At 34.3% G+C, this 23,914-nt stretch overlaps 1 protein-coding gene across 3 annotated transcripts; it reads left to right on the top strand.

The window, feature by feature from the left end:
* Positions 1-39: 39 nt before the first annotated feature.
* Positions 40-23,914, top strand: Tmed5 (transmembrane p24 trafficking protein 5). Of its 3 annotated transcripts, none has more exons than XR_010049162.1 (5): positions 40-392; positions 12,287-12,384; positions 18,749-18,932; positions 19,873-21,660; positions 21,695-23,914. XR_010049162.1 is itself a non-coding variant. In XM_023561177.2 (5 exons), exons 1-4 carry the CDS (start codon positions 213-215, stop codon positions 19,504-19,506), a joined length of 522 nt encoding a protein of 173 aa, XP_023416945.1. In that variant the 5' UTR covers positions 40-212; the 3' UTR covers positions 19,507-19,513; positions 19,873-19,909. The 3 variants fall into 3 exon arrangements, 2 of the variants coding, with proteins under 2 accessions (XP_023416945.1, XP_003479208.1); XM_023561177.2 differs by lacking the exon at positions 21,695-23,914 and adding an exon at positions 19,447-19,513 and having other exon boundaries at positions 19,873-19,909; XM_003479160.5 differs by having other exon boundaries at positions 19,873-23,914.

Raw genomic sequence — 23,914 nt, 5'->3', positions numbered from 1 at the left:
GGGACATGGCCCCGCCTTCAGCCTTTACCCTGCGTGGGACATCACTTCCCCCTCAGAAGGAACGTTGGTCGTGCCGGTGCTGCGGCCGCCGCTGGAAGTTTTTCAGAGTCAAGGTTCCCCTGCCGCGAGGAGTCTAGCAAGAAGAGCGGAGCCGAGGCACCGGTGTCCCACATCTCCCAGGCGGCTTTCAGCCAGATATCGCCCCGGCAGGAATGGGCTACGCGGTCTGGCTGCCCTTCCCCTTTCTCCTGCTGGTCGCTGTGAGGCTGCCCGGGACGACCAGCTTCACGCCTTCTTTAGACAGCGACTTTACCTTTACCCTTCCGGCCGGCCAGAAGGAGTGTTTCTACCAGCCCATGCCGCAGAAGGCCTCGCTGGAGATCGAGTACCAAGTAAGTGGGGAGCGTGAGCTGCCCCTTTCGTGGAGCCCAGCTGCACCTTGTCGCGCTGGCTGGGGAACTTTTCGACCGCCAGGGAAGTGAAGGGGCCAGGGCGCCGGGGGCAGCGGTCCTCGTTCGCGCAGGCGCACGCGTGAAGCGAGGTTCTCTGGCCTCCGAGCACCTGGGACCGAGAAGTTTGCCAGGCTCTAGAATTGACCACTGCCTGCCCTTTTCTCCTTTCGGAAAGAGGCCAGAACTGGTGCGGTCCGTGACTTTACTCTGTTTCTTAATTCACCCACCAATCCCTGTTCTACCCAGTCTTTGCTCCACTAGAGAATTTCACAATTCAGGACTGAAACACGTTCTTCTTTATTATTGGACGAAGTAATGACACTTTGTTGAGTCACCTCCATTACTTTCCCCCAATTCTGATATTATAAACCTTCACCATCTTTATTTCAGTTAAGAGTTTTTAATTGTGACTATGTGATTGTCACTCATTTCCATTTTCAAATATGTTGAAGGTAGGGGCTGGGGATTTAGCTCAGCGGCATAAGCGCCTGCCTTGCAAGTGTGCGGTTGTGATAAAAAAGAAAAAGACAAAAAAAAAAAATGTTGAAGGTGCGGTTGCCATTTTTATTGGTACTTTTCCTTCCTTGTTATAGATCCATTGTGTTGAAATAAAATATAATTACATCATATATTAAAACTTTGTAACCTTTATTTATCGGGCATTATCAGCATTTCCCCCTGTCGTTTTTTTGTTTTGTTTTGGTTTGGTTTTGGGGTTTTTTTTTTGAGACAGGGTCTCTATGCAGTTCAGGCTGGCCTTGAGCTCACTTTGTAGCCTACGCTGGTCTGGAACTCGCAGTAATCCTCCTGCCTCAGCTTCCTGAGTGCTGGGATTACAGGCCTGGTTCCCCATAACCCCATTTAGAAAATACTAGCTCCATACTGTTATTGTCGACCTAGCACTACAAAAAAAAAAAAAAAAAAAAAAAACAAAAAAAAAAACGCATGTTGAGGTGTTTTATATTTTTTCCCAGTAACTTTGTAATCAGATGTTCATGTTTTGAAGTTAGTGTAAAGAATTTCTTTTGAAATACTGGGTACTATTATATAGAGAGCAAAATTTAAAGTTACGTAGACTGTTTATCCAAAGGAACTGTAGAATTAGATTATAGATGCATAAGGTAAGCAGCAAAAGTGAAATATCTACAAATGTCATAGTGAGCAAATCTGAGGTTAGAACTTAACATACCTTTTTTTTTTTTCTTTTAGAACTTACCATTTCTTGATTTTTAGGAGTGTTCAGAAGCTCAGCGTTTAATTAAGGACAGTGTGGAAAGAGCCCTTATTGACCTGGGATAACCTACCGGAGATAACCTGCCTTGTTATCTCAGACAGGGACTGGGATGAAGGAGGTGTTAAACTACTGAGCGATTAATTTGTGCCTGAGATTGTTGCAGGGAAGGGGGAGGATGCATGAAAAAGAAATAGACCTTGTTCTCAAAGAAACTTAAGAGTTACTGATGCAGGGCTGAGGATTTAGCTCAGTGCTGTAAGTGCCTGCCTGGCAAGCACAAGGTTGTGAGTTTGATCCCTGTTACCTCCAAAAAAACGTTACTGATTGATAAACATAATTTGAATAAAATAATTGAAATTTATTGAAAAATAATTCAGTCTTATTGAAACAATTTCAATAAAATATGCTTAAGTGCTGTTAGAGGATGGCCCCTTCTGGGTGTCATAAGAGTCCCAAAGAAAAGAAAATTAAATCTGAAAAGACGCTTGTGTGAGACAGAAATGCAAGAAATGAGGGATATGTCAGGAAAAGGAACAAAACGAATAGACACATAATTCTGAAAATATGTAATATTTAGGTATAAACAGGTATATAGTGTATAGGTACTCAGTATAAAATTAGATTTGTTTATTTGATTTTTGAGACACTGTCTTGCTTTGTAATTCAGCCTGGCCTTGAATTCATTATGCAGTCCGGGCTGGCTTGGATTGTCAGCAGTCCTCTTGCCTCAGCTTCCTACTCCTAAGACACCCATCATCAATTTTTAAGTCTGTAACAAATGTTTAAGTCTATAGGAGTAACAGAAAAGGAAATTGGAAAGCCCCAAAGACTTGGTCATCTTAGGCATCCAGATGGATGCCATTTAAGATTGAAGCAGATTGCTCAGTAGAGTGTAAAGGTAGTTTTGTTTATTCTTTTTGTTTGTTTGTTATTTGAGACAGGATCTTCCTGTATAGTCCAGGCTAGCCTTGAACTTGCAATTCTCCTGCTTCAGCCTCTAGAATGCTAGGATTCTATGTGTATGCCAAAATGATGGGCATTGAAAGATAATTTAATGAGATCAAACTTGCAGACAAGGAAACCACCTAAAGATTTAGTGAAATCATCTAGATAAGAAAACATTTTGTATTCATCAAAAATATGTGGGTGTACCCACATATTAGAGAAGGAATTTGTTTTTTAACAATTGATCTCTTGGCTCAGAATTCTGACTTACTGCTTAGAACTTGTCTGATCTTGAACAAGTTACTTAGCTTCTTACTTGTAGAGTTAATAGTAATTACCTCATGAGGTCTGTTTGAAATAGAGAGTTAATAGATGGTCAGAGACCATTCCTGATACATAGATATTCAATGGATATAAGATACACATTTGTATCTCTGCGTTATACAGCATACTTTTTTTTTTCATTTCACCTAAACATTTTATATATAGCATACTTTAACCTAAGTATTTTTTTTATTAGTACACGTTTGCAGTACATAATGACCCCATTCTATGTGGGGAATTGGTACACGTGTATAATACATCTTAATTCTGTTTTTGTAATCGCCTTCCCCTCTTCCTTGTTCCATCTCTCTGACCTCTTCCTATATACAATCTATCTCACTATTTCCTATTATCTACCATTCATTTTGTTCTTGATTTATATTTTGTGTTTCTCATATAAATCTTTAAATATTTAAGTTTGTATGTGATTTATTTTACCTTTTAATAATCTCAAAATACCTACATTTTCCTATGGATGACTCAAATTTATCCTTCTTTATAGCAGAGTAGTATTCTGTGGTATATAAATATGCTTTGTAATCCATTCATCTGTCAGTAGATATTAGGCCACCACCAAGATTTAGCTATTATGGGGCTGGGGATTTAGCTCAGCAGCATAAGCAATTGCCTTGCAAGCAGGCGGTCATGAGTTCGATCCCCAGTACCGATTAAAAAAAAAAAAAGATTTAGCTATTATGACTTGTGCTTTTGTCAACATGTATGTATGCATCACTAAAATATGATGTCTTTAACACTTTCAAGAAGATACCTAAAGAAGCATAGCTGGATCAAGTGGAATTTCTTATTTTAGTTTTTTGAGGAATCTCTACACTGATTTCCAAAATGGTTGTACTAGTTTACATTCCCACCAATAATGTAGAAAGTGCCCCCAACCTCATCAGTATTTGTAGTTATCTGATTTCTTGATGATAGCCATTCTTTATGGAGTAAATTGACATTTCTGTTGTTTAGATTTGTGTTTCTCTAATGGCCAGATGTTGAATACTTTTCTATGTATTATATTTTTGGTCATTTGTACTTCATCTTTTAATAAGTGTCCTCTTTCAGTTGCCTACTTTTTTGATTCATCTTTTATTACATACATATATATCTTTTTCTTTGTTTCTTTGTCTGAATCAAACTCACAATCTCATACTTGCCAGGCAGGTATTGTGCCACTGAGCTCTATCTCTGGCCCCTCAACTTTTATTTGAGAGAAGTCTGATGTTTTAAAGTTCTTGTAGATTCTAAACATTAGTCTTCTGTCCAAATAACTAGCAAAAATTTACTCCAATCCTATAGAGTTGTGTCTTTTCTCTGTTGGTTGTTTCCTTTGCTGTGCAGAGCTTTTTAATTTTGTATGATCCCAGGCTGCTTTACCTTTATACTTTTCATCTTTAGTCACACTTAAGTGATTTTTTTGTTCCTTAAAAGCATTGTTCCTACATTTGTCTTGATTAGAGAGAAATAAAGTTATGTCATTTTGTATCTTTAATCTTAATTGGAGGCACTTGTAGGATGATGATCATTTTCAACACTTTGTTTACATTCTCTAATCTTGTGATTAAATTTTCTATGACTGCTTGTATTAAAGTTAGTGAAGCGGAGAAAAATGTTTCTGCTACCTCCTGAATTTACACCAAAATGAAAAGACAATACGCAGATCAATAGGAGAAAAAGTTAAACAAATTTATGTGCTCATAGTTTTACATAACACAAGAGCCTTCAGAGTAGTCTTAAGACTGACCCACAGAGAGTACTGTCCGTATTTTGACTTATGTTTAATGAAGTATGACCCTGTAGAAATACAATTGAACAAAATAGGAACAATCTCATAAAAATAGATGGAAAGGGAAAACCCACCAAGGTGTCTCTTGACAAGAGGCCAAGATTGTTCTTGGCCTTTATGCCTCATTTCTTCTTTCTGGGGATTGAGCAGGATGCTTTCTAGACCGGGGGTCTTATGATCAATAATCCAGTGAAATATATCAGAGAATTTCTTTACAGATAACTTACATGGAAGACAGGAGAAAATTATAGTAACAATTATTTTTTATGTTTAATTTTAGAGAAAGGAGGTTCTGGTTTCCATGAATCACTTTGGGTAAGAAGAATTCTAATTTGTATAGCTTGCCTAAGAAACAGGAGGACAAGAGACAGAGGAACACTTTGTATCTGAGGTGTTTATTATTCAGTATCATTTTATGAGTTCTAACATTAATTTTTACAATGTTAATGAACAAATTTTAACATTACCCTTCATTGGGGAAGCTGAAATCTGAACCATGTTTTCAGGAGATGGTGTTATTTAAGTAAACTCTAGAAATGGGAATTGTGTAATGCTAGAGCCAAGGAAATCTGGTGCTATCTGTGTGTGATAAACTGAGAAAAGAAGAACCCCAGAAAGGGGTTCCCAGAAGGATCATGACTCTAAAACAGTGTATAGCAAAGAAAGGAAGCTGGGGCCCACTGCTGCCATTGGAAGTCTTACTTCCTATGAGCATCTAGCGTGGGCGACGAGAAACAGACAGATCTCCCCTGCATACCCACTGCCATCATTGGGAAGCTTGCTTCCTGTAGGCAACCAGTGCCCACCAGGAGAATCAGACAAATACACCCCGTGTGCCTGCCGCCTTCAGGGGAGTCCTGGCATAGACACATAGGCTGAGAGAAGAAGCAGCCCTGCCACCATGTATCCCTGCCACTGGGGAAGCCTCAGTGTAGCTGCATGGGTCTAGAAAAGCGTACTCCGATGCCCTGCTAACTCCCTGCAAACTTGAGACCAGAGAAACCCAGGTGCCTGAGGTCCTATTCCTCTACACTGTGGTGTGGCAGCCAGCGTGGGAGTGCCTGAGCCTCTATAACTGATTTGTTGAGAGAACACAGAGAATGTCAAGACAAAGGAGCAAAAGGCAATCTCAGACCTCCCGCCCACACAGAACAAGTCTGGGAGATATAGTCATGGAAGAAAATGGAAGCACACACCTGAAATCTCCTATAAGTTAGCAATTGAAATAAACAACTCCATGACACTATAAAAGTAATCAAATGAGAAATACTGTCTCAGGTAAAAGAAGAAATCACAAATACAACGAAAGAATTGCTGAGCATATCTAAAGAAGACAGATAAAAAAGAGAAGCATAGGAAAATGATGGGATTGAACAATATAGGAATGAATTACGATGCATTAAACAAATTCAGAGAGACAGCAAGGAAATTAAAAAGTCAATCAAAAACTGGCAAAACCTGTTGGAAGAGACTAAAGATAGACTTTCACACCTTGAAGACAGGATCACAGCTAGCAATCATGGAAGGAAAAGTCTTAAAAATTAACAAGGAACCAGGAAGTAAGAATTCAGTGGCTGCAAGAAGATACAAAGAAAAATAATTTAAGAGTAATAGGTATCAGTTAAAAATAGGTCAACAGAAATGACATAAAAAAGACTATTTACAGAAGTAATAGCAGAAAACTTCCCAAACATGGGAAAAGGATGTGGCATACAGATAAGCAAGGCATATGGAAACTCCAATTAGCCATAATCAAAATAAATCTACACTCAGACATATAATAATCAAGGTCCCAGAAATTCAGCATAAGAACAGAATATTAACTGTTAGAGAAAAACAGACCACCTATAAAGGAAAACTCATCAGAATCATGGCCGACTTCTCAACACGTACCATCAAGTCAAGAAGAGTTTGAAAGAAAACAACTTCCAACCCAGATTGATGTACCTTAAAAAACTATCTTTCAAATTTGATGGAGAAGTAAGATACCTCCATAATGAAGAACAACTGAAGTAATTCATGACTATCAAACCAACCCCACAGAGAGTGCTGAAAGATATGCTAGAGAGAGATAAAGATGACCATGGTTCCAGGAACAGCAGCAGAAGAGGATCACCAAATAGGACCAGCAGTTGAAGTGGAGGGCAAACAGCAGGAGGACTGCATGGCAGAGATGAACCAATGCATGCCAGTTGTAACCATTAATGTAGTTGTAACCATTAATGGCCTCAATTCACTAATAAAAAGAAACACAGGGACAGTGATCAAGAAACAAGATACATCAGTATACTGTATGCATGAAACACATTTAACTCAAAGGAAATTCATAGATTGAAAAAGGAGAGAAAACACTTGCTCCATGTGACAGGAGTCCAGAAAAAAGCAAGACTAATTTGCCCAACAATTGCAGAGTGGATACAAAAGACATATTTTCATACAGTAGAAAGGTACTTAGCTATAAAGTAGGGTAACCTTCAGGCTCTTGAAGGTAAATGGATGCAACTGTAGATCATGCTCATGCATGAAATGGTTTGGACTCTTGTGAGTGAACTCTGAGTTACCTCCCTAGCATAAAAAAACTGAAGGAATTAGTGAGATCCAAAAAGCACAACAGATACTATGAACATGATAGGGCAGGAAACACCTAAAAAGGGAAAGTGATAACCACTGTTAATTTCCTATTGTCTTGTTTTGAATTCTTGTATCATTTTCATAATTTTGTTAGGTTTGGTTTTGTTTTGTTTTGTTAGATTTTACTGTGTCTAATGGTATGGGCAGCTATTTTGAAGATAATGAGATGTATTGTGGTAACCATTGCTGGTTTCCTTTTATCTTGTTTTGAAGTCCTATAATGCTTTCATTGTTTTGTTTTGATGGTTTTATTCTGTTTTGTTTGATTTTATTACATGTGATGGTTTTTGAAGAAAATGAGATCTTATGGTAGCCATTGCTGATTTCCTATTATCTAGTTTTAAAGTCCTATAATGCTTTTATTCTTTTGTTTTGATTAGTTTTAGTCTGTTTTGTTTTGTTTGATTTTATTATGTGTGAAAGTATGGACAACTATTTTGAAGAAAACAAGACATATTATGGTAGCTGTTGTTGATTTCCTATTGTTTTGTCCTTGATTACTATGACGTTGAAATTTTTTTTACCCCAGTGCAGGGTCAAACCCATGGCCTTATGCCTGGTCGGCAAACAATCTACCATCGAACTACATCTCCAAGCTGTTTGAAACTTTTATCATTTCTTATTTTTTAGATTGTAGTAGCCTTCTTTTTGGGTAACTGACCAACATTACACTTTAATTTTTTTCTTGGTATCAGGACTCAAACTCAGAAGTTCTTGAAATTTTTTAATACCATTACATATATCTTACAAATAAAATAAATCATTTGATTTGTTTTGTTTTGTTTTGTTTTGTTTTGTTTTGTTTTGTTTTGAGAGGGAGTCTCATTGTGTAGTTTAGGCTAGTCTTGAATTTACTGTGTTATCAAGGTTGCCCTTGAACTCACTGTGAACCTCTGACCTCTGTGACCTCAGCTAGGATAAGAGGCAATTTAAAAATTTAGGTGCTAGGAATACAATGGCAAGCAAAAATTTAGTTCATGCCCTCATATAGTCAATTATAGGAAATGACATTAAGTTATTTCAAAGTAAATGTAAAAGTATAATTTTGGGGGCTGGGGATTTAGCTCAGCGGCATAAGCGCCTGCCTTGTAAGCAGGTGGTTGTGAGTTCGATCCCTGGTACCGATTTTTTTTAAAAAAGTATAATTTTGATTAGTGTTCTGAATTCATCTGGAAATTGAAAGGAGACAGCATTCCAGAGAAGCAGAATTAAGAACTGTAGAATAATCAGGTTTCCACTAGGCTTAAGGAGATAAGCAGAACAGCACAAGGGTTGAAAGAATAGTATGTGTCTAGAAAAAGGCAGGATCTCTATGAGAGTTTGACAGCACTAACAAGAAGTAGCAGCACAAAATTATTCTAGAGAAGTCTGTAATGACCATAACATGTAGAACTTTTCAAAGATATGGATTAAGGATATCCTTGTTAAGGATATTAGTCTTTCATAGGGAGTATTGGGAAGCTGTTGAATCAGATTTGTGTTTTGAAAATGATTCAAGGTATCAAATTGATCTCACCACAGTTTCCATATATATATAAAAAATGGTATCACTCACTTCTATCATTATAGTGAAGAATAAACATGTTAATACCTGCAAAAGTCATAGTCCCTGACACCTAATAAGCACAAAAAATCTTAGCTACAAAATATAGGCTGAGTTTAGAACAAGCTAGTGTCTAATAGGTATTTTAAAATACTTAAGTGAATGAATGAGGGAACCTGCATTTGCCTAACTTTTAAAACCAGGTATCTGGGTAGGTTTTTACGAGAAAAGCCACATAAAATTTCTTTTCAATTTCAGTAGTATTTTCAAAATAATTTTAGGTTTATGTTTATAATATTGTATTTACATTTACTTTGGGGAATTTGCTACATATATAATAAATCATATCTTGATATTTTTGATTCCTGTTTACCCTTCCCCCTTCTGTTATCCCTTTTCCCATCTCTAGAAAGTTACCTATGTTTTCTACCATCTTTCCTTTATTTTTATTCTTTATTTTTATTTTGGATTTCTCATCTCAGAGAAACCGCATGTATAATTTTCTGTGCTTGAGTTATTTCACTGAACATTTTGGTCTCAAGACCCATTTTCCTGCAAATAATATAATTTCATTTGTATTTATGATTGAATAAAATTCCATTATATATGGAGGCTAAACAGTGCACCTTAGGGGCTGGAGGTTTAGCTCAGCGGCATAAGCGCCTGCCTTGTAAGCAGGCAGTCGTGAGTTCAATCCCTGGTACCGGTAAAAATGAAAAAGACAAAAAAAAAATAAAATAAACAGTGCACCTGAAGGCTGAAGAGTCCATGCTGGAAGCCTAGAGATGGACATCAGGAGATGGCAAAGCTTTGGCTTTTCTGTTTGTTTTGTTGTATGTGTGTGTGTTTCCATATGAATTTTAGGATTGTATTTACTAGTTCTATGAAGAATGTCACTGGAAATTTGATGGGGATTGCACTGAATCTGTAGATTATTTTTTTGTATTGTGCCCATTTAATAGTATTAATTCTGTCAATTTATGAACATGGGAGGTCTTTCCATTTTCTAGTGTTATCTTCAATTTTTTTCAGTGTTTTGAAATTTTCATTGCAGCAATCTAGTAGTCTTTCACCCCTTTAGATTGATCCCCAAGTTTGTGTTTTAAAACTATAGTGAATGGAATTACTTTTCAGATTTTCAGCTAAATTTTTTTTTCTTCAGCTAGTTCATTATTGGTGTGTAGAAAAGCTATTGGTTTATGAATGATAATGAATCTGAGAAAAAGCAAAGCTATTGGTTTTTCAGTGTTCATTTTGTATCCTGTGAGAACATGTTTTTAAGTTCTAATTATTTCAGAGGACCTTTTTTATTTTTTTGAGACAAGGTCTCACTATGTATGTAGCCCAGCCTGGCTCTGAAGAGCAATCCACCTGCCTCAGCCTACCAAGGACTGGGATTATAGGCTTGTGTCTCCACACTGGAGTAGGAATTTGAACCTCAAGAAAAAGCAACAGTATGAAAATAAGGCCATCAATTGCAGCAAATATATGATGTTTCTGTAGTCTGTTTGAAAATTTTTATATTTTAAGTATGGTAGCTATATCTTTTGCTCAATGGTAGCATACAAAAATCCCATAATCTTTAAGTCTGCCTTCTGAGATTTCCAGTTGTGTTGTCTATATCCATACCATCGTGAATGTACCCAATCTACTCTTACCTAAGAAGACTGCCAGTCTTATGAATTATAATACTTGTTATGTAGTTTCTGCATTTCATTGAGATTTAAAGAAGAAAAAGAATTATGTATATTTACCCAGCTATTTGAAACCAGTTTTACTGATCTTCAGGGCCCACAAATAGAACTTTCTACTAAAGTAAGCAAGAAAAGTAAAATGTGATGTTAAGAAAGAGGGGCTAGGGGTTTGTTTTAGTAGTAGAGTGCTTACCTGACATGCGCAAGGTCCTGAGTTCAATCCCCAGCACCACCAAAACCAGGAAAAAAAAATCAGATTAAAAAAAAAAGTAGTTATTGAATTTAGGTTAAAAAAAAAGAGAGACTACTACATCTGTTATATTTAATAAGCTAAAATAATAAAAAGACTGTACTATATGTTTCAAATAGATAATTTTTACACTGCTAAAAATAAAGCGGAAAGCCAGGGAGAGAGTTTAAAGAGAGGAAGACAAAAGTGGAACAAACACAGTTCTACAGTGAAATGATAAGGTGCTTTAATTTGTATGATATACAAATTAAATATTTGCCTCTGTGACAAATTTGAAACGTTGCTATTACCATTGTTAAGATCAGTATCCCTAGAGTTATAAAAATAGAGAACAATTTGAAAACATTCATCCATCATAAAGATGCTTTGTCCCAGATAATGTCTTACTAAGTACCAAAGAGGATGGGTGCGTATTCTATATAAATGCAGGAGACAGTATGACAGAACAGCGGAGTCCATTTCTAAAGGTTTAAGCTGGTACTCAAATAGGTTTAATTGGATCAGGAACTTATCTATTTAGGAAAATGGACTAGAACTATAAGCAACACAGCATACTCATTAAAAATTACTTTAGAGGGGCTGGGGATTTAGCTCAGTGACATAAGCGCCTGCCTTGCAAGCAGGCAGTCATGAGTTTGATCCCTGGTACCGATAAAAAGGAGAAAGACAAAAAAAAAATTACTTTAGAGATAGATTGCTGAGTTGAAATTAGACCTTGCTACTTACTTTCTTTGTATCTTTGGAAAAGCTCCTACTCTGCCTGTTTTTTTTGTTGTTGTTGTTGTGTTTTAACTAAACAGAAATAAACCCTACCTTTTAGAGTTTTGAAAGGAATAAGGTAATCTACATAAAGCTAAAGCACTTTAAAACTTTGGCATAAACTATAAATGTGATCTGCTGTTATCACTGTTATCTTTATATAGATATTTTGGTACTATAAAGGAACAAATCGTGTTCACTGACCAGTAAGGGGACTGACCTGATTGGGATACACAATTCATAATGTGTTGAAGAACTCAGTTGCAGTTAGTTCATAAAAGCCTAGGGTTCTAGGTAAAGAAGTAACTATTGTTTATTAAAAAGGAGACAAACTAAAAAATGTATATAGTGTGTCTTAAATTACTTAAACGTTAAATAAAAGATATAGCACTAACATTTGAACTGTTATGTATATTACCGTGCACTCCACCAGGCTCCTCAATGAAAGTACTACTTTAGGAAAGTGTATTTTTAGTACGTCCACAAGGCCTAAATCAAGGTGATGGCAACAGGAATGGGTAAGGAAGATCCTAGTCCTACCACAACTTTGGTGACTTTTTTTATTTTTCTGGGTTCAGGAAAAAAAAAAACTTGTATCATTTGATCTACTTTATAATTTTTCAGAATTTGTAATACATATTTTTTTCTTGTACGCTCTTCTACAGGTCTTAGATGGAGCAGGATTAGATATTGATTTCCACCTTGCCTCTCCGAATGGCAAAACCTTAGTTTTTGAACAAAGAAAATCAGATGGCGTTCACACGTAAGTTGGGTTTTTGGCTAAAGGACTATCTGTAGGACATGGAAATTTAATAGTATTAGATTATTCGAAATGATTATAAAGTCTTTGGTGATGAGCCATCTTCTAAAGTAAAACATATTCAATTAACTGTTTTTTTTGTTGTTGTTGTTTTGGGGTTTTGTTTGTTTGTTTGTTTGTTTGTTTCTGAGACAAGAACTTGCTGTATTGCCCAGGCTGACCTTGAATCTCTAGGATCAAAGGATTGTACCTCCTCAGTTGCTACAACTGGCTAATTTTTTTTAAGCATTTGTTTTTGATCTTGATTACATTTTTTCTTCATTGCCCTTGCTTCAGCAGCACATACACATTTTAAGTATTTTACACTTTTCTGGCTAGCACAGGCTTTCCATTTTAACTAAAAAGTTACATAACTGTTATGTGTCAAAGATTTATTGAACTGCTGGCCACATCACTTTGATCATAATCTGCTTTCTTGAAGTAAAAATATAATACATTTTTGTATGTGTAAACTGTTTTACTCACACCACTCTAATTAGAAGGCCTGTAATGTTTCTCATCATAGGAAACCATACAGAAAAAAAATACTTTGAGTTCAGAGTTTCACACTCTTCTTACATGTTATTTCTCTCTTCATTTCTCACGTTTCCCTGCTCCATTCTCTTTCACAATAGCACATTCATTAGTCAATATTACATTAAAACTAAACTGAGTTTATAAAAGTAGGATGAGTAAACTCAGAGTGTTTGTCATCAGCGAAAATTGGCATATCATGTGCTTCTAAGTAAATCTTTCTACACAGTATAAGATAGATTCTTTGGTTCCTGATTCCCACCTTACAGACCAGGGTGCTCAGAGATGTCAAATAAGTCTACAATGATATACATTCAAGGTGGAGACAGAATGAACCAAAACTCTTGGTTTCTACCATGTGATGCTCAGAACATCCCTGGCACATAGCACTATTTTAAGTACTCGCTATTATTATAATTACTGGTTTTTGTCACCAAAGTGCCTGGAATGTAATTGAAACTGAGTAAATACTAAATAGATGAGAGGGGGAAAAGTCTCAACCATATCTTTTCAGAATACTAACTTAAAATTGTTTTTGTTTTTTGTTTCCTTTTTTGTGGACTAGGGATTGAACTCAGGGCCTCCACACTGAGCTATATACCTACCCCTTTTAGTTGTCCAGGCTGGGCTCAAATTTACCAGTCCTCCTGGTTTAGCCCCCAAATGTGCTGGGATTATAGATGTTCAATGCCACTCCCAGTGAAAATGTTTTTTTTAAAAAATATTTTATGTACGTAAAATGGACTTTTACCTACATAAAACACAGAAAAATATTTGCATAAACCTGTAATAAAATAGAAAAATGATTCAGGAGGCATTTTAGATTGATATGCTACACATTGTTTTCTCTTTGGTAGGTATATGGACAAGAATAATTCATCTTTAAGTTTCAGAATATAAAAAAGTTGTCAAATTTTTATTTGTCCCCAATTATCTGCTTTTCTTTAGATATAAATGAAAATTAACTGTTAGAAAGGAGGTACTTCATTGCTTTCTTTTTTTTGTATTGGGGATTGAACTCACGACTTTGTGCTTGTCAGGCAGGCACTTGTGCCACTGAGTTATGTCCCCAGCCCTTTATTACTTTCGTTTATAGAATTCTTGTTAAATCATTGGGAGGTAAAGAATTGCATATATTATAGTTCACGTTATTGAGTTCTTTTAACACGCCAAACCACTATAGACTTTTTATGTATTATTTTTTCACCAGAATGCTGAGGTATATATCATTTTGTTAATGAGGCATAGTGTACAGCTAAGTGAGTTGCTGTAGGATAGCACTTAGTGAAAAACAAGGCCAGTTTCTAAACCCAGACAGTACAACTCATTGCTAATCACTATAGCAAATTAAAAATATTTCTAGAAACTGGATTTACACTGGGCATGGTGGTGCATACCTGTAATCTCAGCACTAGGAGGCTAAGGTAGGAAGAGTTGCAATTGGAGACCAGCCTGGGCTACAGAGTAAGCTTAAAGTCAGCCTGAATTGCATAGCGACCTTGTCTCAAAAAGACCAAAAAAAAGAAGAATTTACAACAAAACTTTCATGTTTAGATATAGTAATTTTGTAAAACCAACTAAAACCTTAGCTATAACACAGAAGTAGATTTTTCCTTCAAAAAATCTTGGATTTTCAAGATTCACATGTCTGGTAAAATAAGGTCAGTGAAAATGTCTACCACTGTCTAATGAGCAGATATGAATGTAGTTTTTTTCTAGACAATTGATTTATATTACCTCAGCATATGCTACAACATGTTTTAGATTAACTTGCTGTTTTACTAGAAATTTATGGATTTTAGTTGCATATTTTATATTTGTAATAAGATTCCTTTCTACTAAAGCTGTCAACATAAATTTTTACAATACTGTAACACAGTGAGGAATTTTTTTCATACAACTGCTTATGCTGTGCTTTTTATACAGCTGCTGAAGCCCATATAATTTGAGTCAGTGTTTTTCAGCTTTTTCCCCTTTCTGTCTTCTCCTGCTTGGAGCCTTTTTAGATACTTTTTCTCCTATGACATTTTAATAACACAGATATACTGCATGCTTGTTTCTATATGTATATATGTGCTTTAAATAATAAATACATAAGGTACAAAGCTTTTTTTTATTCAATTCACAGTTTAAGAATGGATAAGTAAAGCTAAATTAAACATAATTTAGTCCAAAATTGTTAGAACTTTTAAAGAATTGGGAGTTATTCATATTAAAAGCAAATTTTAACTATTTTATGAGTCACTTTTAATGCATTTATTTGCAATACAGCAATGTATCAATTGTACATAAAAGTTCATGAGATTTGTAATCTAATTAAAAATCTGTTAATTGTTCAAACTTATGTTTCAGCACAACTAAATTGTTCTAAAATTAATTTTATAAAAAATTGTTTTTAGTCAAATTAATTTTTCCCCAACATGGTAAACTAATTCTAACTGGCTCCTAGTTATTTATGTAATACTGAAAGTTACCATTTGGCTTAATTAATAATGAGTTAAATAATGTCTATAGACTTAAATAGTAGACTAGTCTTATTTAATTCTCCAGAAAATCACTGAGAATTTAACAAATTCCATAATGGAGCCACTGTCAGTCAAGATGCATATTACAGACTACCTCTTCCAATGTAACTTTATAATCATGTAATCAATCAATTGAAACTGCCCCAGGAATAGAATAGAGCAGTATATAAACAATAACACTATGGTTTTATAATATTATTATTACATAGTTATTGTGTTTTTGTGAATTCTTGCTGCTTGTGAGATACCAGGAAAATCAAATGACAGAAACTAAATTTTAAGGAATAAAATTGAAGGTTGAGGTCAGAGGCCATAGACCATTTTACTATCTTTTTTCCCCCCTCTTTTCTAAACAATGTCATACTCATTGAGAATACATACCAAAGTGAATGCTCTCTTTCAGAATAGTCATGTTTACTGGTCATATATTTACTTGAACAGTGTATATGTGAGAGTGCAATGGAAAATTTTACTTAAGTGTTCCACATCTAAGTTAGATTATCTAATATTCATAACATAGTCCTCACTGTATTTATCAGTATTTGCACAGGCTCTCCCAAAGATAAATATATTCTTAAAAGACAAACACTTGTCATAAGTGAGATTGCAAAGATTGCAGACAAGTCCGGAGCAGTGTTACAGAAAGACTAACTTGAGCCAAGCATGATGGCATATCCCAGCACTCAGGAAGCTGAGGCAAGAAGGCTAGTGCCTACAGTTCAAGGCTTGGCTACATAGTGAATTCAAGGCGTGCCTAAATTACATAGCAAGACCCTGTTTCAAAAAAAAAATTAACTTGAAAATCAGGAATCAAGCTTCATCAATCCTGTTATCATGGGCCAGTATTTTAACCTATATGAACTTCATTTTATTTACCTGTGAAAATTAAGGTATACCTACTTCTAAATATAATGGTGAGGATTAAAAGAGATAAAAGATGTGAAGTCATGGCCAGGGATTTAGCTCAGTGGCATAAATGCCACCCTGGCAAGTGCAGAGTCATGAGTTTGATACCCAGTACAAAAGATGTGAAGTCAGTGTGTAAATTGTGAATGATCACCCAAGTATTAACTGCTGCTGCTATATTTGAAGCACAAATGAACTGAGCATTCACCATTGCTTAGTTATCTCTTGTGCTTAAACAAAAAACACAATCCACTGGAAATAGGATAAACAGAGATGGAGATTAGTTTAAAAGATGAGAATTGCAATTATTTAGAAAACCACAGAAAAATACAAACCTTGAAAACTGAACTGTTGTACCAGCATATTGGCAATTGGAAAAGACCACTGGAATTGTGTTTTAAAAGTGTGACCAACAATACAATGTGGAAAGTCAAGTCTGTAATCATTACATGGAATTGCATCATAAAGAAAATGGTTAAAATACAGATATCAGTGACTAGACAAACCAGTAGGATCTTAACATTTTAATGAATAGGATATTGATAGGTGTATTGACTCTAAAGAGTATATTCTAAAAGAAAACAATGATCTTAGAACAGAACAATTGATGCTTTCTTTGCTGAACTGAATATGTGACATTAGCAAAACATTCAAGAAAGATCTCACCACATCTTTTACACACACACACACACACACACACACACACACACACGTACACAGTTTTTAGTAGCTTGGCCTTTGGATCATATTGAGAAAATAGAAATGGGCCCAGAGTACATATACACAAATCCATCTTTCCTTTAAATTAGTATTTTCTTCAACCTCCCTACACATTCACTGAGGGCAGAATCTACAAAGTGAGGCATATTTGCTTGTTTTAGGTGTTTTAAGTTGCAGTCATTGCTCAGCATCCTTTGGTAGATAACACTTGCTCCAAAACTGACAGGTGTCCAAGTGGCTCTTTGTTCACTGAAGATCTTGAAATGAACAGTATAGTTTGGATCCTATTCTCGCAAAGCACGATTATATAATGCTATATGTCAACCAAAGAGAAGTACAGACAAGGTGTTCTAAGCAAAAAGAAATTACATTAATTTTCAGGTCAATAGAGGTGATAAAGATATGGATATTAGAAGAATAAAACTTCAGTGTTCGACTACAAAAGCTAAGTAGTTCTGACTCCACACCTCTACTGCTTAGATCCTCCAATTCAAGTTAAACCCATCCTTAGGATATTGGATAGAATTGGGTGGTAAGCAGTTTAAAATGTAGCTGGAAAGGTATAGAAATCAGTTCATCTAAGTAAATAGAAAACTTGCTAGACATATCAAAACCTTTATTATAAATATCATAAATTTTTTTATTTGGGAAAAAATTCATTTAATGTACACAATAAGTATACTTGTTTGTAAGTTTTTTTTTTTTTTGTAAATTATACTTGCTTTGTAACTGAATAAAAGAGATCATATGTGTCTACTATTAGTGCTCCATACGGTAATTTTTATGAACTCAGTAACACTACCAGAGCTTTTTTTTTTTTTTTGCCAATTTCTTAAGGTTTTATCAATAGTTTCTATGAAATAATTAACAATACAAATAATAGGCATTTCACTGATACATTTTAAAAATGTCAGTTTTGCCATTGATTCAAGGAAGCTGTGTTTGTTTTCCCTGTTTGGGGCTACAGTAATAAATGTTATTACCATGGAGTATTTTCTTGCTTCAGTTTATCTCCATAAAAAATCTTTAGAAACTACTTCACTAATGAATCAACTATGGCCAAACCAATTATTTTGAATGTGAACGTAATAAGACCAGAGATCTTAAGTTCAGTTTGTATGTGAATGGCATTTACTCAGAAAAGTAATTCAACTGAAAGTAAGGTTCTGTAGTCCTTATTGGTTATAGTCCTTATCTTTAACCTTTGTAAACTGTATTACAAAAATATGCCTAATTAGTATGGGGCCTAGAAGAAATACTTAGTATACACAGTCTTGAAAACAATTTACACATTAATCTCACGAGAAGGATACATTCATAGTTAAGCGTATGAACTGAACTCATGATAAAAGTCCTTTAGTAATACATATTAAAATTTATTATTAGTTATATCTAGGTTTTTAATCCTATCATCTTCCAAAAATTAGGTCGAGATAATTTAACAAGTAAATGACAAACATGTTTAAGTACTTGAATGTGTTTCCAGACTGCTTCAACAAGAAGCTATAAATTACCTTTTAGTACTATGAAAATTCAAAAACTATCCAATTATAAACCATATTTCTTCTTTTACTTGTAACTGTTTTCCTTTTGATTTCAAATAGAAGTCTCAATAACTGAAAACATTCATTTTTTTAATTCAGTGTAGAAACTGAAGTTGGTGATTACATGTTCTGCTTTGACAATACCTTCAGCACCATTTCTGAGAAAGTAATTTTCTTTGAATTAATCCTTGATAATATGGGAGAACATGCACAAGAACAAGAAGATTGGAAGAAATATATTACTGGTACAGATGTATTGGAGATGAAACTAGAAGACATCCTGGTTAGTATGATCTTAATAAATAATAAAAATTATTAACATCCAGAGGCCAAAGTCCAATAAGCACTCAACTAAGCAATTTATCTGCATTTTCCAGAGAAAGCTATTTATAGTATTTTATACTTTTGCTATAAATATTTTTATAATCATCTGAAATCTCAATTTTACTTTATGTTCATACAGCTCTATTATAACTTACAGGACCCTATTATATTATAAAGTTTTTTTCCCCCAGAAAGTTGTATGCAGCTTAGCATACATCTAGGTAGCCTTCTTTTATGAATGTGATGTGGAAACTTTCTGTATTACAAATATTATTGTTTGGGGCTGGGGATTTAGCTCAGTGGCATAAGTGCCTGCCTTGCAAGCAGGCAGTCGTGAGTTCGATCCCCGGTACCGATAAAAAAGAAAAAGACAAAAAAATATATATATTGTTTGTAAATAGTACCTGTAAAAATGAAGTATTTTCTGATTTAACTAATACTTTGTGAGATAAAAACATTTGATGTTTTGCTAGATACAAACTGGTCAGACTAACGTTCAAAGAACAGAATATTATCAACACACAAGGCATTAAAAAACAGGTAACCACCTAAACGAAATAAACAGTTGGTTTCTGAAAAGCTGTAATTGTTTTACACTTGCATGAGCTAAAAAAAAGATACTATATATGATTGCTGATGCTGTCACTCAAATAGTTCCATATTATTAAGTCATAGTATCTTAATATCTTCGTAAATGACTAAATAATTTAAATATATCAGGAACACTATTAGATAACCTTACAGTGGCTCTTTAAATAATATGACTATTAAATTTCATTGAATTAGGCCACCATTTATCCTAAAATTATATTTGAATTAAAAAAACTCATGAAGCCTATTTTAAATTAACTTAAAATTTCTGAGTATTTTTATAGTAAAATTATTTTGTTTATCTCCAGGAATCCATCAACAGCATCAAGTCCAGAGTAAGCAAAAGTGGTCATATACAAACTCTTCTTAAAGCATTTGAAGCCCGTGATCGGAACATACAAGAAAGTAACTTTGATAGAGTCAATTTCTGGTCTATGGTTAATTTAGTTGTCATGGTGGTGGTGTCAGCCATTCAAGTATACATGCTGAAGAGTCTATTTGAAGATAAAAGGAAAAATAGAACTTAAACTAAACTACTTAACAAAATTGAAAAAAGGCAGAAAAATGCAGTAAGTTGTTACCATTAATAGTCAAGACCATTAGTAGTCTTTTCCAAAATGTTTGCAGACATTCTCAAATGGTGTAAAACAAGTATGAAAGTCTTCACTTACTACGCAGTCTACTTTAGTGACCCAGTTTTATGTAAATGTATAACAGGTATATTTTACAAAATGTAAGTTTAATTGAAATTCATATTTAATAACCATTTTTTAAGTTTGAAAAAATTTTACAGATATCATTTGGGAATTAAATAATACTGGGCATAAATGCAATATCATACAGTCTGCTTTTACTTAGATATTTCTATGGTGGCAATTACAAATTAATTATAGAATTTTTGGTATATCAAGTTATAAATCATCCAGGAATTATGTAATTATGGATTAACTATATCAACTTCTCTATTTATATATGTCTCTTCTAACAGATAAGTAACATTTTTGAGATTTTTAAAACAAAATATATTTTAATGTAAAATGTCAACAAAAGCAATAGTTTTATATAGTTAGCCTACATTCCCAAAAGCTAGTATTCTTCAAACTGCAATGGCATACTTTCTCATTAAGTCAGGAAAGGTTTTCTCTTTGAAATGAAAACTATATACAGCTTGCTCATTTTCCATAAGAATGCATTCTGTGAGAACATGTAAAGTGTAGGATTTTTAAATTAAATGAAATAAAATAAATTTATTTTTATATTATGTCAACAGTGTTATGCAAGTTTTAACATGATTATTGACTTTGATAACATCATTACCAGCATTTATGAAGGAAATTCTGCTAAAAGAATTTAGGCCTAGTGTAAATAAATCTTTTTGTTTGTTTGTTTTCAAAATTGTCAGACACAAAAAGAACTGAAGGAAACTTATAAATATTTGATTCAAAATAGTTCACCTGGGGCTGGGGATTTAGCTCAGTGGCATAAGCACCTGCCTTGCAAGCAGGCAGTCGTAAGTTCGATCCCTGGTACCGATAAAAAGGAAAAAAGACAAAAAAAAAAAAAATCACTTAAGTAGAACTATAAATATGTATCTATAATCTGATATGCTTATTATATCCCAATCCTAAAACAAATCATAAAAAGATATTTCCAAGTAACTGGAAAAAAAACTGTATTTGATTTTATTTTCTAAAATTACAGTTTTAAAATATCTTTTATAACTATTAAGGAACTTCTTACAAAATGTAAGTCCCACTATAAAGTTTAGCTTTGGGTGTAGATACAAATTCCTTAAAGTGACTTTTCTGATCAATTTACTGACAGTGAAGCTTAAAAACAGAGTCCCCCTAACATGTAAATAAGCCATATACACATGAAACTCTCTGCAACCCTAGTTTACTTCAGTCTGTAAAATCTTAAAGGAATAGTAATTTAACTTCATCATGAAGTGAAACAATTTTCAAGTTATGCCCATTTATAGTATTATGATAAATACATTGTGAGTTAGAAACAATCAAATTAAAAATCTGGGTATAGAACCTGTTTATATATTGATGGAAACCTTGATGAGCAATAACGATAGCCAGGGAAATGTGGTATCATTGATAATTTATGCTCAGAGTAGTACAGAAAGAGACATTTGCCTCCTCCTCAAGGCTCTTGGGGGAAAAATGTCTCTATTTCCCTACTGAGGATTTTTTTAAAATAAGATTAATACTGTATATGATCAGTTACCTTAATTGACCAAGAAAATGCTTCAGGTGGCTAGAAGTCCATGTAACACATACAAAACAAAGGTCAGTAAGATAACTGCTTATGAAGAGCCCTTTTTGCCCTTTCTGTTAAATTCATAAGGAGACTTACAGTACCATAACTAATAAAGCAGGGTAAAACTACTACATCTTTCCTATAAAACTGTGATTAAGAATTCTACCTCTTATATGTCTTTGCTGTACTATATTCTGATTTGTTAACACTGAATTTTGTTAACACTGAATCTTATACAATGATATGATTTTTGTCACTGATTTTATAACTGATGCAGTAATCTCTTACCATTAAGAGTAATCCTTTATTTGAAAAACAAAAAATTTAGGAAGAGACAAAATGAAAAGAGTGAGACTAAGAAGCATGTTATCGGGGCTGGGGATTTAGCTCAGCAGCATAAGCACCTGCCTTGCAAGGAGTTCCAGTCATGAGTTCCATCCCTGGTACCGATAAAAAGGAAAAAGACAAAAAAAAAAAAAAAAAAAAAAAGCATGTTATCTGTATTAACCAAAAAGGTAAAATTTATTAAAGACAAGAATTCCTTAATATTACCTACTTCATTTTTTTAATCATACTAAAATGAAGGGCATTGATTACTTAAGAGCTGATTTGTCATGGGTTTCTAATACAACATTCAACAAAGGCCTAGGGTTGTTTCTGATTTGCATTTGGATCATGTGCTAATGTGTATGTGAACATACAGAAAGTAGTGTTTGAAAATTGCATTGAAATAAGTTACAGACTTAAATTTAAGTGTATTTACCATTCTTGAACATTATGAAAACTTAAAAATGACAGTAATCAAGTATCTATGATTATGAAATTATCTTCTGGAGCTTTAAAATAAATTCAGCATGTAGTGAATGGTGTTTTATCTGGTGTATAATGTGCAGTGTTACTCATTGTTTATACTTGTCAACAGCCACCTTAAACAAAAAAAGACTATAGGTAACGAGCTGAGTATATATAAAGTTCCTATCAAAGAAAATTTTACCAATCATTGTAAATACTATCCTAAACCCTTCTTTGATCTCACTCTTAATGTGCTCCCATCTCCAATTTTGAATTCTCCATCTTTTTATACCATATTACTTTGTGTTGGAGTTTATGTAATTCATCTGTTGTATAGCTATGCATTATACTTAAAAATCCTCCAAATATGAAGAGGCAAAGTACATCCATTTTCAAGTTTTGATAGCTAAACATGGTCCCAAGGAATTTGTTGTACTCTTGTACTGCAGGAATTAATAATTTTAGGATATGGTTCAGTGACCGTTAATTTTTATCAAGTCAGTTATCACTGGGTATTTGTTAACTAAGTGATCCATCACCAATACCATACACACACACAAATGATTAAGTGGTAATACTTCCAAACAATGGAATATTAAGCACCAATAAAAGAACATTGGTTGGGGGGGAATGATAGGGATCAAATCTAGGGCCTTGGACATGATAGGCAAGTGCTCTACCATTGAACTACACTCCCAGGCCAGAACAATCTACTGATATATTCAGTAATTTAGGTGGGTATCAAAGGGATCATATTAATGAAAAAGAAAATCTCAGAAGTTTGCTTGCTTTATGAAAACTATATGACATTCTTGAAATAAAATGATGGAAGCAACAGATTAATGGTTGCCAAGGTTAGGGATGGAAAACATAGAGGATGGCTCCAGGTTTATGACAAACCTTTCAGAAGCCCAAACATCTAAAAACAATGCATAAGCACAAGGTGCTTAAGGATTTCTACCTTGCATGACAGCCTCTTGTTTTTATGGTATAAAAGGAGTATTGTGGCACAACAGTTCTGTATCTTGACAGTGATTATACAGATCTACCCGTGACAAAAGTGCATAGAACTACATGTATACATGGCTAAGTGGATGTAAAAGTAGTGTAATCTGAATAAACTCTGGATTGTAGCAAGATCAGTTTTCTGACTTGTACTGAACTATGCAAAACATTGCATCTGGGAAAAACTGTTAAGGGTAACACAGATGTCTCTACATTTTTTTTTTTTTATTGTAGATTCCCTTTCCATTAATGTATGGTTATTTCAGAATAAAAATATAAAAAATG

This window comes from Cavia porcellus, unplaced genomic scaffold (genome assembly GCF_034190915.1).
Source record: "Cavia porcellus strain 051 isolate PalLab524CR breed Dunkin Hartley unplaced genomic scaffold, mCavPor4.1 scaffold_1, whole genome shotgun sequence".
Taxonomy (NCBI): Eukaryota; Metazoa; Chordata; class Mammalia; order Rodentia; family Caviidae; genus Cavia; species Cavia porcellus.
Note: the sequence above shows the minus strand (reverse complement) of the source record. Positions and strands in the feature narration are given on the sequence as shown.

Excerpts from the sequence above, each read along its gene's own strand:
- Tmed5 (XM_003479160.5), top strand. The coding sequence starts at position 213 with ATGGGCTACGCGGTCTGGCTGCCCTTCCCCTTTCTCCTGCTGGTCGCT. Across the intron at positions 393-12,286 it reads CGCTGGAGATCGAGTACCAA|GTCTTAGATGGAGCAGGATT; the intron begins GTAAGTGGGGAG and ends GCTCTTCTACAG. Across the intron at positions 12,385-18,748 it reads AAATCAGATGGCGTTCACAC|TGTAGAAACTGAAGTTGGTG; the intron begins GTAAGTTGGGTT and ends TTTTTAATTCAG.